This window comes from Apis florea, unplaced genomic scaffold (assembly GCF_048593485.1).
Source record: "Apis florea isolate Af1SG1 unplaced genomic scaffold, ASM4859348v1 contig_2272_pilon, whole genome shotgun sequence".
NCBI lineage: Eukaryota > Metazoa > Arthropoda > Insecta > Hymenoptera > Apidae > Apis > Apis florea.
The window spans coordinates 3,486,243-3,501,564 of NW_028256549.1; the positions used below are offsets into that span (position 1 = coordinate 3,486,243).

At 22.3% G+C, this 15,322-nt stretch overlaps 3 protein-coding genes across 5 annotated transcripts; 2 read left to right on the forward strand and 1 right to left on the reverse strand.

Annotated features, from left to right (window-relative positions):
- Positions 1–5: 5 nt before the first annotated feature.
- mino (glycerol-3-phosphate acyltransferase mino) lies at positions 6–11,309 on the forward strand. 3 transcript variants are annotated; one of them, XM_086917936.1, is made up of 14 exons: positions 38–538; positions 2,993–3,363; positions 6,121–6,239; positions 6,329–6,507; positions 7,798–7,953; positions 8,026–8,420; positions 8,524–8,947; positions 9,026–9,194; positions 9,288–9,472; positions 9,552–9,738; positions 9,800–10,023; positions 10,092–10,202; positions 10,275–10,467; positions 10,549–11,309. In XM_086917936.1, exons 2-14 carry the CDS (start codon positions 3,266–3,268, stop codon positions 10,734–10,736), a joined length of 2,628 nt encoding a protein of 875 aa, XP_086774062.1. In that variant the 5' UTR covers positions 38–538; positions 2,993–3,265; the 3' UTR covers positions 10,737–11,309. The 3 variants fall into 3 exon arrangements, with proteins under 3 accessions (XP_086774064.1, XP_086774062.1, XP_003696081.1); XM_003696033.4 differs by lacking the exon at positions 38–538 and adding an exon at positions 1,434–2,243; XM_086917938.1 differs by lacking the exon at positions 2,993–3,363 and having other exon boundaries at positions 6–538.
- LOC100865395 (tektin-3) lies at positions 11,129–13,609 on the reverse strand. The gene is made up of 9 exons (XM_003696034.4): positions 13,390–13,609; positions 13,154–13,308; positions 12,801–13,052; positions 12,499–12,731; positions 12,315–12,424; positions 12,108–12,256; positions 11,829–12,051; positions 11,615–11,769; positions 11,129–11,543 (listed from the first exon to the last, which is right to left on the reverse strand). Exons 1-9 carry the CDS (start codon positions 13,435–13,437, stop codon positions 11,333–11,335), a joined length of 1,536 nt encoding a protein of 511 aa, XP_003696082.1. The 5' UTR covers positions 13,438–13,609; the 3' UTR covers positions 11,129–11,332.
- Positions 13,594–15,193, forward strand: LOC100865627 (uncharacterized). The gene is made up of 3 exons (XM_003696036.4): positions 13,594–13,980; positions 14,068–14,418; positions 14,493–15,193. Exons 1-3 carry the CDS (start codon positions 13,708–13,710, stop codon positions 15,048–15,050), a joined length of 1,182 nt encoding a protein of 393 aa, XP_003696084.1. The 5' UTR covers positions 13,594–13,707; the 3' UTR covers positions 15,051–15,193.
- Positions 15,194–15,322: the final 129 nt, after the last annotated feature.

Here is a 15,322-nt window from a genome sequence, read left to right on the forward strand (position 1 = left end):
ATATTTTTAATGTCGACACGTGCTTTTACATACATATAATATGTGTCACGTTATAAAATTGTATACATATGGAAATATACATATATATTAAAATAAAAATAATTTATACAATAAATAAATAAAACAAATTTAAATAAATGGATAATTTTATCTTTAAATAGTTTGTGTAATTTATTTAATTTATAATGTTGAATAATTTATATTTTAATACTTTATTATGATATGTTTAATTTCAAATGCACATGTGATTATAAGCATAATAGAAATACAGTGCGTTTTAAATCCAGATATTTTATCGAGAACTTTAAATTAAGTTATTTTTTTGCAATACTAAATTTTTAAATGTATTTGATGTACTTTTAAATATAATGATTTCATCAAATACAGTTTAAAGAATACATTAAAAAATATATATAAAAATACCATAATTCGTTATGATATTGGATATATAAAATTCACTTCAATATTTTAATTAATGCTTTGTGTTGTGTAATTATAAAGATTTTCTTCAAATATCTATATTGAGTATCTATATTAAGTAAGTTATCATTTATATATAAACTTAAAATATTTTATAAATTAAGGTTATGTTTCATAAGTATATATTTTAAAATTATAATATAAAATAGTTAAACTACTATTATTGAATGAAATCTGAATTTCTTATTATCTTAATACAATATTTTTATAATATAAAAATAAAATATTAATTTTTTATCAAGTTTTTAATATCTTTAATGTTTTTAATGTTTTACATTAATAATACAATTAATTAAATATTTAGAAATATTTTAATATTTTTTTGATTTTTTTTAATTTGAAAAATATTCCAGTTATAAGAATATAATAAAAAATATGAATTTTAATTGATATTGCTTTTATTTTTTCAAAGTTATAAAAATAAGCAAATATAATTTTTCTATTATATATTGATATCCTATAATATTCATCTCAAATATTTTTTCAAATGTTTCATGTCTTTCAAAGTACTTGTTTGAGGTTATAAATACTTATGAAATATTGTGTGTATCTTATTAGATATTTATAAAAAATATTATTTTTTTTATACATGGTAATGAAAATACATAATATATTATAATAATAGCGATAATATACATAATATACAAAAAAAATGACAAACGAAAAATTGCAAAAATAATAAATATTTATAATACTTGTGATAAAAGATTAATAATAATTTAAAAAATCATAAAAAAATGATCAATGTTTTATGTTTGCCATTTTTAATCTGAAAAAGTAATCTGAAAAAGCATACAAAAAAAGAAAGTATATAAATCTTGTATGAAATCATTCTTTCGTAAATATTTGAACTACCAATGAAACTTCTTGAATATACAGACAGAGAATCTTAATGTACTATTACAAATTGATGTACAATGAAGTCCGACATAAAACGTTAATAGCTTTCAATAGGATTAATTTACGAGTTGCATGGAACTAAACTGAATATCAGATCATTCCGATTTTGTAACTTAAGATGTTATTTGGTATAAAGTGCAGTGTATAGATTTATTATTTGTGCGTTATTATTTTAATTAAATATTTTAATATTGATTTAAATATGTAATTATTAAACTTTATAAATTCAAATTATTGTTTTAATTACAATAGCTAAGTGTGTACTAAAACATCTTAAGTGTAAATTTATAGAATATATTTCTTGTTTGTAATATGAAAAAATTTAAATGATAGAAGTATAAACAACATTTTAATTATTTTTTAATTTGAGCAGTAAAATTATCCCGAAATTCTATTGGCTCATTCAGAGTAACGCCACAGTTATTCTGGCCATCATGTATTATGTCTACAGATTTGTGAAAAACTATGATACTTATTGTATAACTATTTCCAAATATTAATCTTATCATTTCTAAATTAATATTGATAAATAAATATGTTTAATACCAAAAAGAAAAATGACACTGCCAAACTAATTATTCGCGTTCGTTGTGGATGTTTACGATATATACCACGTGGTTCTTGGTGACCGAGATGTAGTTGTAATTCGACTTTTGTGGCGGCCACATCGATGTTTGAATAAAATTAAAAATAGTTCTTTATTTCTTATTTTTAATAAGATTCTTTTTTGTGAAAACTTTAATCTAACATTTCATATAACTTGAAATAATCTTTGTTATATAAAGAATAGGATTATACTTTTCTTCATAAAATTCGAATTTTTATTATTAAAGTTATTCAAGCTCATCATTGGAATTATTGAGGTATTTCTTTTTAAAAATAATATTTAATAAAAGTATTTATTTTCCAATATTGTTTTAAGTTGAATTAATTATAAAAAAAAGGATAGGAAATAATTACATTGACAGAATGAAAATATCGAGATAATTAATCTCACGAATTATAATATTGTATCTGGATTTCTATTTATTTTAGCGCCATTATCCCCACTATTTCTTGGACTTGAATTAACAGAATAATCGTTGATGTCAAAATAACCAAATATGTGTACTATCATATCAAATATTAACATCTCAGTAACATTCATTATTTCTTTTCTTATATTCCAATTTTTGAAACATTTATTTATATAGATAAAAATTTCAAAGTTGGATTAGATTTAAATAAGCATTATTGTAATCACAAATAAACAACGATTAAGATCAATATAGTAAAATGTAATATTTTTGCATTTGCAAATATAAAAGAAAAAAAAAACAAAATCATGTGAAAAAATTGCAGTGTTGCTTTTCGATTGACATTTGTTATTTACAAAAAGATAAATGCTATCAGATAATCTAAAAACTTGTGCACGTATTTAATGTTTGAATTTCATCTAAAAAACATATTCTGTTATGTTACATCAAATGTCGAAGTATATTGCATTAGCTAACCGAGTCAGTGAACTGTCTTCGACGAATATTGTCCGTGGTTACTTAACGTATTGCAATAGAAAGTCGGCGTTTGTCGCGATCAAAGTATAGTCTTTTGTACATTGCTTTTATTTTCGAAGGTTTGATAAAAAGTTTTAATCAACGGATTGTGACAAAGTGTATGAGTACAACAACGCCAGAATAATAATCATCGATCAGATCTATGGATCTCAACGAAGTGATCATTGGTTCTTTTCTCACGGTAATTGACGCGTTGGATCAAAGTTTACACGATCGTCAATATTCGTGATCAAACGAAGGAGATAAGTGATGATTAAAACCATGAAAACGAGCAGTTGATCTCCTACGTCTTGCGGATGAAACGAGAGCTCTAGTTTTGTTTTCTTCTTTCGATGAAAAAGAGCGTCGCGATTATCCTCAACACGGAAATGGGTGGTCTTGTTGAAATTTTCTTTTTCTTCGGAGTCCTCTACTATTTTTTCAACTTCAGGTAATGTATTTACCCCAAGTTCTGATACGAAACTGTTTTATTTTGCGGATTGTTTTTTGCAATTCTATACAAGATATATATTTAATAATTAAATAATCAAAAAATAATTGAATCATTGATTAATAATTATAGTAATTCAATTACAATAAGATTAATAATATAAAAGAATGAATTTTTGTATATATATGATAACAGTGCAATTAAAAAATTTTTATCATATTATTTTTTTTACTTTTATGTATTCGATTGATATATTTTTAGATTATTTTATTTTTATAACTATTTATATAATTATTTTATAACTATTTTATAACATTTTGCAATTTTTAAAATTATTTATTTTAAAATAATTATATTTTCAATATAATAATATAGTTAACTATATATTATTAACTATATTATATTATAATATAGTTAACTACGATACATATGAAAAATTGTTAGAATTAGAACAATTAAAATTAATGAAAATCTTTTTTTATAGAAAAAAAATTTCCGTTTGAACGATAAACATTCATTTATATTAACAATGTAAATTATTTTTTTAATCATTATTTTTAATTAATTATATATTCAATTAATTTTGTATTTAATTTATTATATTATTTTTGCTTATGACCAAACAAAAAAATATTGTTAATATTTATAGATATTAAAATCGCCTTTCAAATTTAAATCTTTGTATTAAATTGTGAATTGAAGATTTTGTAGTATTAAATAATATGTATATTATACATATTATTAAACTAACTGTTAACTATAACTATATTAATTAATATAAATACTGAAAATAATATTTTTTTTAAAAATATAGAATAAGTTTGATATCATAATGTGTAAGACATTGATCATATTCGTAGACCGAATTGAAAATTTGCGTAATGTAATATTATATACAATATATATGTATATATATTAGAATATAAGATAAATTTTAATCAAAAATGCTTTCATGGCAATAAAATGTTATACAAGGTTTCAACCCCGATAACTTTATTAATCAAAGTTTTCAAGATGATATATCGTATGACTATGAAGATTGTAGAAGAACGCATATCGGTTAAACTAATTTTTTTTTATATGTGATATATTTATCTTTAATCTTTTTTTTAATATTTGTTGTAAACTTTGATATTTATGTAATTCGGAATCAGGATTGCAAAATATACATTGTTTTTATTTAAATTTTTGATTTGTACATTGGTGAAATTATCAATTAGTTTCATAAGAAAAGCGGGAATATTGGAAAGTAGAGAAATATATAATCGAGTTAATATTACTTAATTAATTATTTATTGATATCATTAGAGAAAAACAAGTTTTTATGGAATTTGTTAAGATTTTTTGTCTTATGATGCATTTTCTTATACTAGCTAATATCAAATTAATTAATTATTTATAGATATCAAGGAAAATCAAGTTTTTATGACATTGAAAATTACGATTTACTTGGATTTTCTTATTTTATAATATATTTTCTTATCGATTTAGACTTTAATAAATGTTTTCTATATATATATATGATTTAATTCACTAAAAATATTATAAACGCGATATTATAAACATGCTCAATCAATGTTATTTAACATATGCAATCATTGAATTTATTTCTTTTTTAATATATATTTTTGTATATAGGTATATGTACCGATATACAACATTTTAAAAATAAACATATACTACAACAAATTTATAATTTGACTAATATGAAATATAATATTTCAATATTCATTTATATAACTGATATTCAATACGTTGTTGTATATACAATTTCAGATCAAATGGCTACGTATTCCTTTCCTTCAGTAATATAGATTTAATTATTTTATAAAATTGTCTTAATATCTAATGTTATACATAATAAGTTCCATGTTGTACTATGTTTATTATAATTTATACATTTTTGAAACTTTTTGGAAGTAAACATGAAAAATAATTTCAATATAGGTATAATTTAATAATATTTCAATATTTTTTAATATATTATAATCATTAATTAATTATAACAATAAAAAATATATTGTAAAATCAAAATTTAAAGATCTAATGTGTAAAATTATTTAAAATTATTGTACTGCATAATTATTTAAAAGAGAATTATAATGTATTCTGAAATTTAAAAATAATCGTTATTGCATGTTTCAACAAAATTTTTTACATAATGTTAAAGACTTTTGATTTGCGTCAATAATAATTCGATACTATTAATTAATTAATCGATTTTCGACACGTGTTTATAATTTTCTGTTTTTTGATACGTTCAGAAATTTTTATTATGATAAAGTATATTTTTATTTATTTATCACAAATTAATTTATTTATTATTTATCACATATAAAAATATTCGTATTAAATAAAAAAAGACTTCATCTGTTCATTGTGATTGCACTCAACTGTATCGACCCGTTAAAAATGTTGGAGATGGAACGTAAATAATATATGATTACATTTAAAAGCAAAATCCGTGAAATTGTATTTGAATTATATTCGAATTACATTTAACTCATCTTTGTTGAAATACATGAGATATCAGACTTATTAATTACAAAAATAAGAATATTTCTATTTTGATTTCATTCAGTAATATATATAATATAATGTTGCATAAAATAATTTTTTCATTTGAAAAAAAAAATATTAATATCGATCAATCGATATTTGATCAATTTCTTTTTTAAAATTTTATATTTTATATTATAAGGAAAAAAATTTTTATAATTTCTAAAAATTATTTTTAAATTACAATTACAATACTAGAGCTTCCAGTATGGTCGATATACTCTCAACACGTTTGCAAGAAGTATATGCAAAATGGGAAAGTAGAACAGAAGTAATCCGAAATACAGAATCGAATACAACTCGATTTTCAATAAGGGGTAAGATTTTCATTTTTATTTCATTCAGGAAGTAGAAATAAGTAAAAAAAGTATTTTAATCAAATATTTATTTGAAATTTATTTTTTAGAACTTCGACGAACAGGTCAACAATTTTATAAAAAAAAAATACAAGATAGAGAACAAGCAAAAAAAGTTCGAGAGAATTCTTTATTTAAAATCAAAGAGACGGAACCATTAGTTCCTGTTGTTAAAGAAAAATCTCCGTTTCTAAACTATTGCTGTAACAATTGTACTCCATCATCTAGAGTAAGTTTTATATGAGAAGAATAAGATCATATTCTTTTCTAAGAAAGATATTCGATATATCGTTTAAATCTATTATATGCTATTTTGTATTATATAAAATCTCTGGTAGAGTTATAAAATGATCTTAATAATGAAAATAATTTTTAAAATATATATCAGAGAAAAAATATTATTTAAAAAATAGTGATTGACATTAAAAATCTATATCTTAGATAAATAGCATCGTATTGACGTATGCTTACGCTCTTGCAACATTAAAATATATTTAGCTTGTGACCTGGTAACTAAGCTACGTGCAAATTGCGAACATTGTCATTTGATATGTGTTTCTTTTTTATGTAAAATATTATCGATACATTAAAACCATGTAGTTTAAAATCATTTAAAATAAGTTTTTTTTCGGTTATATATAGATACAATAAATAAAATTATGTAAAGCTTTTATACAAGACGAATGGATGAACATGCAATTATAAATCTTTTTTTGCCTAATGAATATATTTTTCCTCGTATATATAATTATATATCTAGTTTATTGGACACTATATGTATTATAGATAATATGTTTGATAAGTAAAATATCAATATCTATATATGTTAATAATGTTTTACGTATGTAAAAATTTAAACGCGTAATTTAATTAAATATATTTAATTTTTAATTTTTATGCCAAATATAAAATATTGCGTATCCTTCCTTATAATGAACATAGAATAGGAGGAATATAGAAGAAAGCACGATGTATTATTATTGAATAATTATAGCGATTGATAAAGGTCATATACTTCCGATAATAAAAGTCTATTTTTTTTATAATGATTAAATATAATTAAATAATAATATAAATAACATAAAACATAATTAAATAAATAACATAATTAAATTATTTTATTACATTGACTATTTATTAATAATTGATTGAAGAAAAATGTGTAAAATTATTATTTTTTATTTTTATTAATAATAATAAACTACAAATATATAATTATATTTACAAATAATTAATTAAAAATATAAATATAAAAACATGATCTCAAGATGATTTTCAAGATTATTACATATTACATTTATTATTTAAAAAAAATCATGTAATAAATATAATATTTAGTATCTTTCTTGATATTTCAAAAGATCAAATTAGCAATAATTCAATGAAAAAATAAATATTAAATATTATATATTAATTTATATAGATTTTTACTAATTTCTTATCTACCTTTTTTATATATATAAGTTTTTTTTGTTATTTTTGTTATTATTTGTTTTTTATTTAATTTTATTTCTTCTAGAATTCATTGGTAAATAATATTAGCAAACAACATACTCCTTTTGGTTTAAATATATTAGTAGTTAATCCAGGCTTATCACTATTCTCCAAAGTATTTGATTGTTTTTCACATGTATACAATCTTAAAACATTTAATTATCCAAGAGTGACTGAAACAGTAAGTTGAAAATTTAAAAATATCTATAAAAATAAAAATTAATTAAGGATTTTATATATAATTTTTTTATAGGTCTTAAGAGATGAAAAATTAAAGGAAGCAATTAAATTAACTGCTTGGGAAACAGTTAATAATGAGGGTTGTAGTGAAAAAGTTGCTTTGGCAAAAGGAAAAGCTAAAGCTAAAGCTATATTACTTCAAATGCAAAACAAAACAAGCAATTTTTTACTTAAAATAACTACATGGATTGTTTATAAAGTGTTTCCATATTTTATACAATCTACTGTAGTATTACCATCTCAAATAGAAATGTTAAAAAAAGCAAGTGAGACTGGTCTCCCTTTAATATTACTTCCTTTACATCGTAGTCACCTGGATTATGTCATATTGAGCTTCATTCTTGTAACAAATAACATTAAAAATCCATTGATTGCAGCTGGTGAAAATTTACAAATTCAGTTATTTGGGTATGCTATAAATATATAAATATAGATTATCAAATTTTATATAATATTTAGATATTATCTTATTAATTATAATTTTTTTAATTATATTTTTTATCTCAAATAGGTGGCTCTTACGAGGTTTAGGCGCATTTTATATAAAACGTCGAATTGATTCTATTTTAGGCCGTAAAGATATTCTTTATCGTGCTATTCTTCACACGTACATAATAGAAAGTTTAAAAGCGGGTCATAATTTAGAATTTTTTATAGAAGGTGGACGAACTAGAACTGGTAAACCATGTATGCCAAAAGGCGGCATTTTGAGTGTCGTTCTTGATGCATATATGCATGGAACTATTGAAGATGCACTCATAGTACCTGTTTCAATTAATTATGAACGTATTGTTGATGGAAATTTTATCAGGGAACAATTAGGTCAACCAAAAAATGTAGAAACATTTATATCTACAATTAAAGCTATGTGGTCAACTTTAATAGGAAATTATGGGATTAATCAAGTTGATTTCTGTCAACCATTTTCACTTAGAGTATGATATTTAAATATTTTATATATTGCATGTTTTACATTTTCTTAATTATATATCTTTATTATTATTTGTGAAAAGGAAATGTTAACATCTCTTCAAAACCAACCACAACTAACTGAAAGAAAAACACTTCCTATCGAAAAATGTTTAAAATCTACAGTATCTAGCTCATCATTATATGGTACAGATGTAGTTGCAGAAGAATATCGTCAATTAGTTGACAGTATTGCGAAACATATTGTATACGGTAAAAATATATTAATTATATTAATATAAATTTTAAGAATATTAATTTATTTGTTTGTTTTATATTAATGTATAATATTTTTTTATATATTAGATTGCACTAGTTCAATGCCAATAATGTCAACTAATATTGTTGCATTTTTACTTTTAAATAAATTTCGAAATGGTTGTACCTTAGATGAATTAATTGAAGCATTTGATTTAATTATTCAAGAGTTAGAAAAACGTAATAAAAATATTATGTTTTATGGAGAAACTATTAATATCATAGATCATGCGGTTAGTAAAATAATTAAATTCTAACTATTATGTTAAAAAAATATATTATTTAAAAAATATATAAAATTTATTTTTTTAGTTGAACATCTTAGGTCCTAATTTAGTAGAACTACAAAATCAAGAAATTACAGAAGCAGTTGATGGTCAACTAATTAAGTCAAATTTTATTACCATAATCCGTCCTGTATCGATTCTTCCAAATGTAATTGAATTATCTTATTATAGCAATACAGTGTTAACATGTTTCGTTATGGATAGTATAGTAGGTAAGAAAATGCATTGTTTTATATTTCATTCAATCTAATAATTTAATTATTATATTTTCAGTGACAGCTTTATATGCTGAATTGCAATCACAAATAAATGATCCTGTACATATTAGTCAAAATAATATTACAGTATCTCAAGATGTTTTGATTGAAAAATCACTTAAACTTTGTAATATTCTTAAATATGAATTTATTTTTTGCAAACCATGTCAAGAATTGGAACGCATTATTATAGAAACTATAATGAATCTCTCACATACAGATCTTATTACTTTACAAGAGGTATCATATATTTGATATGATATACTTATTTCATTATTTAAAATTTACTTATATAAATTATTTGATAGGAATCTTATTTACAAGAAGAACTTTGGAGTAAAAGATATGCAAAAACTTTTGATGATAGTTCGGATGAAGAATATTGTAATAAAAATAAGACTAAAAATATCCAATATAAAGTAAGTAATTTTTTAGTTTATATATATTTTTTTAATAATGACATAATAATGTATTTTAATTATTTTTTACAGTTGAATTTAATACCAGATCATACAAATCGTATGGAATTTCTTCATGTATCATTGCAACCTTTAATTGATACTTATACTTTTAGTGCTTTCATTCTTAGGAAATTAGTAGGACGATCATTATCCGAAAGAGATTTAATTCATGAAATTATTCGTGAGTTAAAAACGAATTTTAGTCGTGGCATAATAAAATATGGTAAATAATGACAAATAATTATATTTGTATAAAATATATTAAATTATAAATTAATGTATTAAGAATTATATTTTAAAATAGGTGAAAGCTTATGTGTGGATCCAATAAAGAATGCTTTGAAATTATTTGAAAAATGGAATGTTTTAGAATGTCATCCAGAAGAAAATATTAAAATTTTTTACTTAAAAGATGAATATAATACAGATTCAGCGGTAATGAAAATTTATGATAATATAGCAATTTTCAAATGGATCAAAAAAGAAAAGTAAACAAATTTTTTAAATAAATTTCTATAATGTATTATTTTTTATATAAAAAGACAAGTTGTTTAAAAAGCTTGTACATAATGATATACAAGTATCAGGTAATATGTAATTCTTAGTACATTTAAATTTAAAAATTTATTATTCTGCGTGTAGATATTTTGTGAATAGTTCTAAAGTACATAGCATTGTACATAGCATTAAGTCTTATAAATATTTTAGTTATTTTAGTTATATGTAATAATTCCATATCAAATGATTAATGTGATATTACTATGCATCAAAAATTATTAAAAATTAATTAATTTCATATTAAAGCTAGTCTTTCGTATTATTGGATTAGCATCAATGAATTCTTTTGTTAATATTAAAAGAAAAAGAGATATTATAATATAATATATACTTAAAAATGTAAAACTATTTTTATTACATTTTCACAAAGTAGTAAGATGATTAAATAAATAATTGTTTTGTATAAAACAGTTCTTTTTTATATACAATATTACAAAAAAAAATAATAAACAAAACAAATATGTGAATGTATTTTTTAATATTATTAAAGAGAATTAAAATTAAAAATGTGTTATGTATTTATATATATTTCAAAACTTTATAACTGATGCAATCGGATAACTTCTTCGCATTCCCATACATTTTTCTCTATCAATAAATAATGCATCAACCTTAGATTTTAAATCAGTTTCTAAATTAGATCTAGTGCGTAAAAGTTGTTGATGTTGTGCTTCAAATCTTTGCAATTTTAAATTCATATCGTGTATCGTCGAATTTATCGTTTCTACTTCCTCGATCATTCTGTATAAATGAAAATGTAATATTTAAAATTAATATTATCATTAAATTCTAGATAAATTTCTCAAATATACCTAAGTTGAGCATAATCTTTACACAATTCTGCAGCTGGTCGATGTGTTCTACTTTCTAAACGAGTATGTGCCACTTTAAGAGCAGAACTTTTATCTGCGATTGCTTTTTGTATTAATTGCAAATTCTTTTCAATTTCAAATATCTCTTGTTGAATCTATAATTAATACATTAATTAAAAAACAAAAATTTATGGATAAAGATAATTTTAATAACTTTATGTAAATGTATTTGTAATTTTTCTTTTGCTTCAAGCATTTCTGCAGCTCTTCTAGCTAATGCATTATTTGTATTTCCCCACGCTTCCCACATTTCATGTCCAACTGCATTTATTGCGATTTCTATATCGCTTCGTAATTGATTGGATTTTTCTCGTTCTGTTTGTGATTTTTTTACTAGATTATTGGAAGCTTCAATCCACGATTCAGCTTCTGTAACACTTAAGATTTATTAATGTAAATTATAATAATAAATGATATTTTAACATGAACTTACCTGGGATCATATTTTTCAATACCACCGTAATATTTTAATCCACGACTGAAATTATTCATTTGATGACATGTAATATCAATTCCAAGTGCAGTTTCTTTATTTTTTATATCAATTTCTAATTGATTTTGTACTGCCCTACCATTCGTAAGCTGAATATCCAACAAAGTGATTATAATAATTAATATGAAATTATAATTCGATACTTACCTGGTTATTACATTTATCTGTAAAATGTTCTAATTTATTTTCGCAATTTCTAACTACTTCCACTTCTTTTAAAAGAGCATGTTCAGCTTGATCATGTACCAAATCAGAACCTATATATATTTTTTATTATGTATAAAATAGCATATACATGTAAGTTTCCAATTTAGAAATAAATGTATCAAACCTGTTCTAGCTTCACGATAGTATAAACATTCCTGCGCGATATGCAATTGACCTTCTAAACTTTGTATTGTTATTTGTAAATTTCGACGACATTCTTGCATTTTTGCATTTTCTATTATTAATCTTTCCAATTCTGAAGCCATTTCATTTCTCCAGAATGTAGTATCTGTAATTCTTTCTCCTAATTTACGACCGGTTTCAATTTGGCCTTTTTGTACTTTTTCGTCGGTTTCTCTAAAATTATATTAATTTTTTTATAATATATTGTTAATATCGACAATATATCAAAGATAATAGTTTTACCGCATTATTCGAACAGTATCCTGTCGTAAATTTTCTGAAAAATTTCTATTGCTATCTGATTCATTATAAAGCCTTAGCTGATTTTGTACCCATTCATATGGACCATATCTTGTAAAAAGTGCAGTTCGTGCTGCATGAGCAGGATTTCTGTCAAAACCTGTTACCAAATTTGGAAATCGTAACGGTTCTGTAGCCATCCCTTTTGGCATATAACAAGTATTAGCGAGTAAATTTGTTATAGGTTGTGCAGGTCTAAAATAATGATTTAAAAAAAAGTAATGATTTTTAATATAAATAATTAAAAGAGTTTTTTACTTAAAGGAAAAGAGCTCTTTTATTTAAAAAATTCTTACAAAGGAGATGCTTCTATCATTTCATATCCTAAAGTAGGACGCCATGGATGTGGTTTTGGAGTTTTATAGAATTCTCCAACTCTAATTGGAATTGGTGGGCCAGCAATTTGTTCCATGCATGGTAGTACTCCTACAGTACTCCATGGTTGTAGTTGCTAATTAAAGAATTGATAATATTAATAGAATATTATTATTATCATCATTATTTGAATTCATTATTTAAATTCATAACAAACCGAATACATAACAGTTTCTCCTTTTGTTCCAATTTTGTTATTATCCATGGTATTTTAATTTGATAATTTAAAGAATTATAATATTTACGAAAATTTTATTTCTATAAAATAATTTTTTTACATTTCACTCAGTTTAATAAACAATTTCATACAAGAAATTGATTTAATTTAAAATGAAGGTGTATTTGAAATCCGGAAACAATGTTATCACGTGACGTTTGTCATATGATTCTAGTCTAGGGTCAGGTGTTACCTTCTGTTCGTTCACAGTCAATCAGTACTTACCTAGTTTGCCCAATTCTGTTTAACTAAAACATCATGAAACGATTTTGTAATATTTGTTATTTTATTTTTATATTAACCGTTGCATTTAAAATTTTATCTTCATATGCTGATAATGCAGTCCCTGTATTGTTGTGGGGTGGATCTGTTAATTCTGATTTAGCACAGACAAGTGCAGTGAATCCCTTTTTAAAAACTACTAGCGAAGAATTTGATCTTTTTCTGCATAAAAAATTAGAAAATTCACCTCCCGTTCTTTTATATATAAAAGATAATTTGTGTATTGAAGATTTAGTAAAACATAAACAGGTTATTATAATATATTTAAATAATTATTTGGTTTGAATTCATTTACTTGTTGATTTAAATATTAATATAATTTTTTAAACTTTTTAGCATCTTCAGAAAGTTATTACTTCAAAAAGTTATTTTCCGGCTGTTGAGAAAGCAATGAATACTGTTGAAAACTTACCTTTTTATAATCAAACTTATAATGATTATATGGATTCAATATCTGATGGACAATTATTGATTATTCCAATTAATAACTTAGATATTATTCCTGAAACATATAAGACAATAAAAGATTCCAGTCCTAATTTGATAGCTATTCTTACAGGAAAAGCATGTAATTATAGACGTTCTGAACGAGTAAAGAGAAACATTCTTGCAAATGATAATGATAAACATTTTATTGTTTCATCACATAAAGTGTTATTATATTCTAGTCAACCATTATCATTAAAGGTAATTTCAATCATTAACATTCTATTTTATAATTCGTTTAATATATTTTTATGAATAATTTTTATTTTCAATAGCTTGAAAATAATAAAGATGAAATAGAACTTCTTAATTTAATATCATATAAAGATGATCCAGGTACAAGAAAATCTTCATCTAATTTAATTCTGACCTTTAATGGAACTATGACACAACATGATCAACATGAACTTGTTTTTATGTTTGAAGTTAAAACTGCAGGCTATTTTACATTAAAAACAGTTCAATACACATATTATATAAATTCAAAACTTTCAAATCAGCAAAATTTAATAACAAATACAGATATTGTTTTTCCATTTAATTTTTCTTATCACTGTTCACAAAATATTATATTTAAAAATGATACTATTAGTTTACGCATTACAGATTTGCAAGTGCAACTTATTCCAGAAAATAAAAATAATACAAGAACTTTTAATGACGCATATGATTGTGTTGGTTTTACTTCAATTCCAATTTGGACAGGAATATTTGTTACTGCTATATTAGCTTTAATTATGATTTGGGCACTTACTATGATTATAGATATTCGTACAATGGATAGATTTGATGATCCTAAAGGAAAAACAATTACTATTTCATCTCAAGAATAATATAAAAATATCAAATTATTAAAAATATCATGTACATATATATATTAATATTTCATAACTCAATAAATTGTCAAATTTTCAGTTTCATATTAATAATTTGTATAATATATATTAAAATTGATTAAAATTATTAATGCCATCAATTTTTCAAATAACTTTAATTAATCAAATAAATTTAATTGTAATAAATGATTTTAACCTGATATAATAACAATTCATTATATAATGATTATAAAATTAATCATTCCATTCGCCTAATATTTTACTATTTT

What these genes read in the sequence shown, in the direction of transcription:
- mino (XM_086917936.1), top strand. Translation starts at nt 3,266, where the DNA reads ATGAAAAAGAGCGTCGCGATTATCCTCAACACGGAAATGGGTGGTCTT. An exon ending in ATTGTACTCCATCATCTAGA is followed by an intron (nt 6,508 to 7,797) that starts GTAAGTTTTATA and finishes TATTTCTTCTAG; the next exon opens with AATTCATTGGTAAATAATAT. An exon ending in TTACAAATTCAGTTATTTGG is followed by an intron (nt 8,421 to 8,523) that starts GTATGCTATAAA and finishes TATCTCAAATAG; the next exon opens with GTGGCTCTTACGAGGTTTAG.
- LOC100865395 (XM_003696034.4), bottom strand. Translation starts at nt 13,437, where the DNA reads ATGGATAATAACAAAATTGGAACAAAAGGAGAAACTGTTATGTATTCG. An exon ending in CTATCGTGAAGCTAGAACAG is followed by an intron (nt 12,425 to 12,498) that starts GTTTGATACATT and finishes AAATATATATAG; the next exon opens with GTTCTGATTTGGTACATGAT. An exon ending in TACAAATACATTTACATAAA is followed by an intron (nt 11,770 to 11,828) that starts GTTATTAAAATT and finishes TATTAATTATAG; the next exon opens with ATTCAACAAGAGATATTTGA.
- LOC100865627 (XM_003696036.4), top strand. Translation starts at nt 13,708, where the DNA reads ATGAAACGATTTTGTAATATTTGTTATTTTATTTTTATATTAACCGTT. An exon ending in ATTTAGTAAAACATAAACAG is followed by an intron (nt 13,981 to 14,067) that starts GTTATTATAATA and finishes TAAACTTTTTAG; the next exon opens with CATCTTCAGAAAGTTATTAC. An exon ending in GTCAACCATTATCATTAAAG is followed by an intron (nt 14,419 to 14,492) that starts GTAATTTCAATC and finishes TATTTTCAATAG; the next exon opens with CTTGAAAATAATAAAGATGA.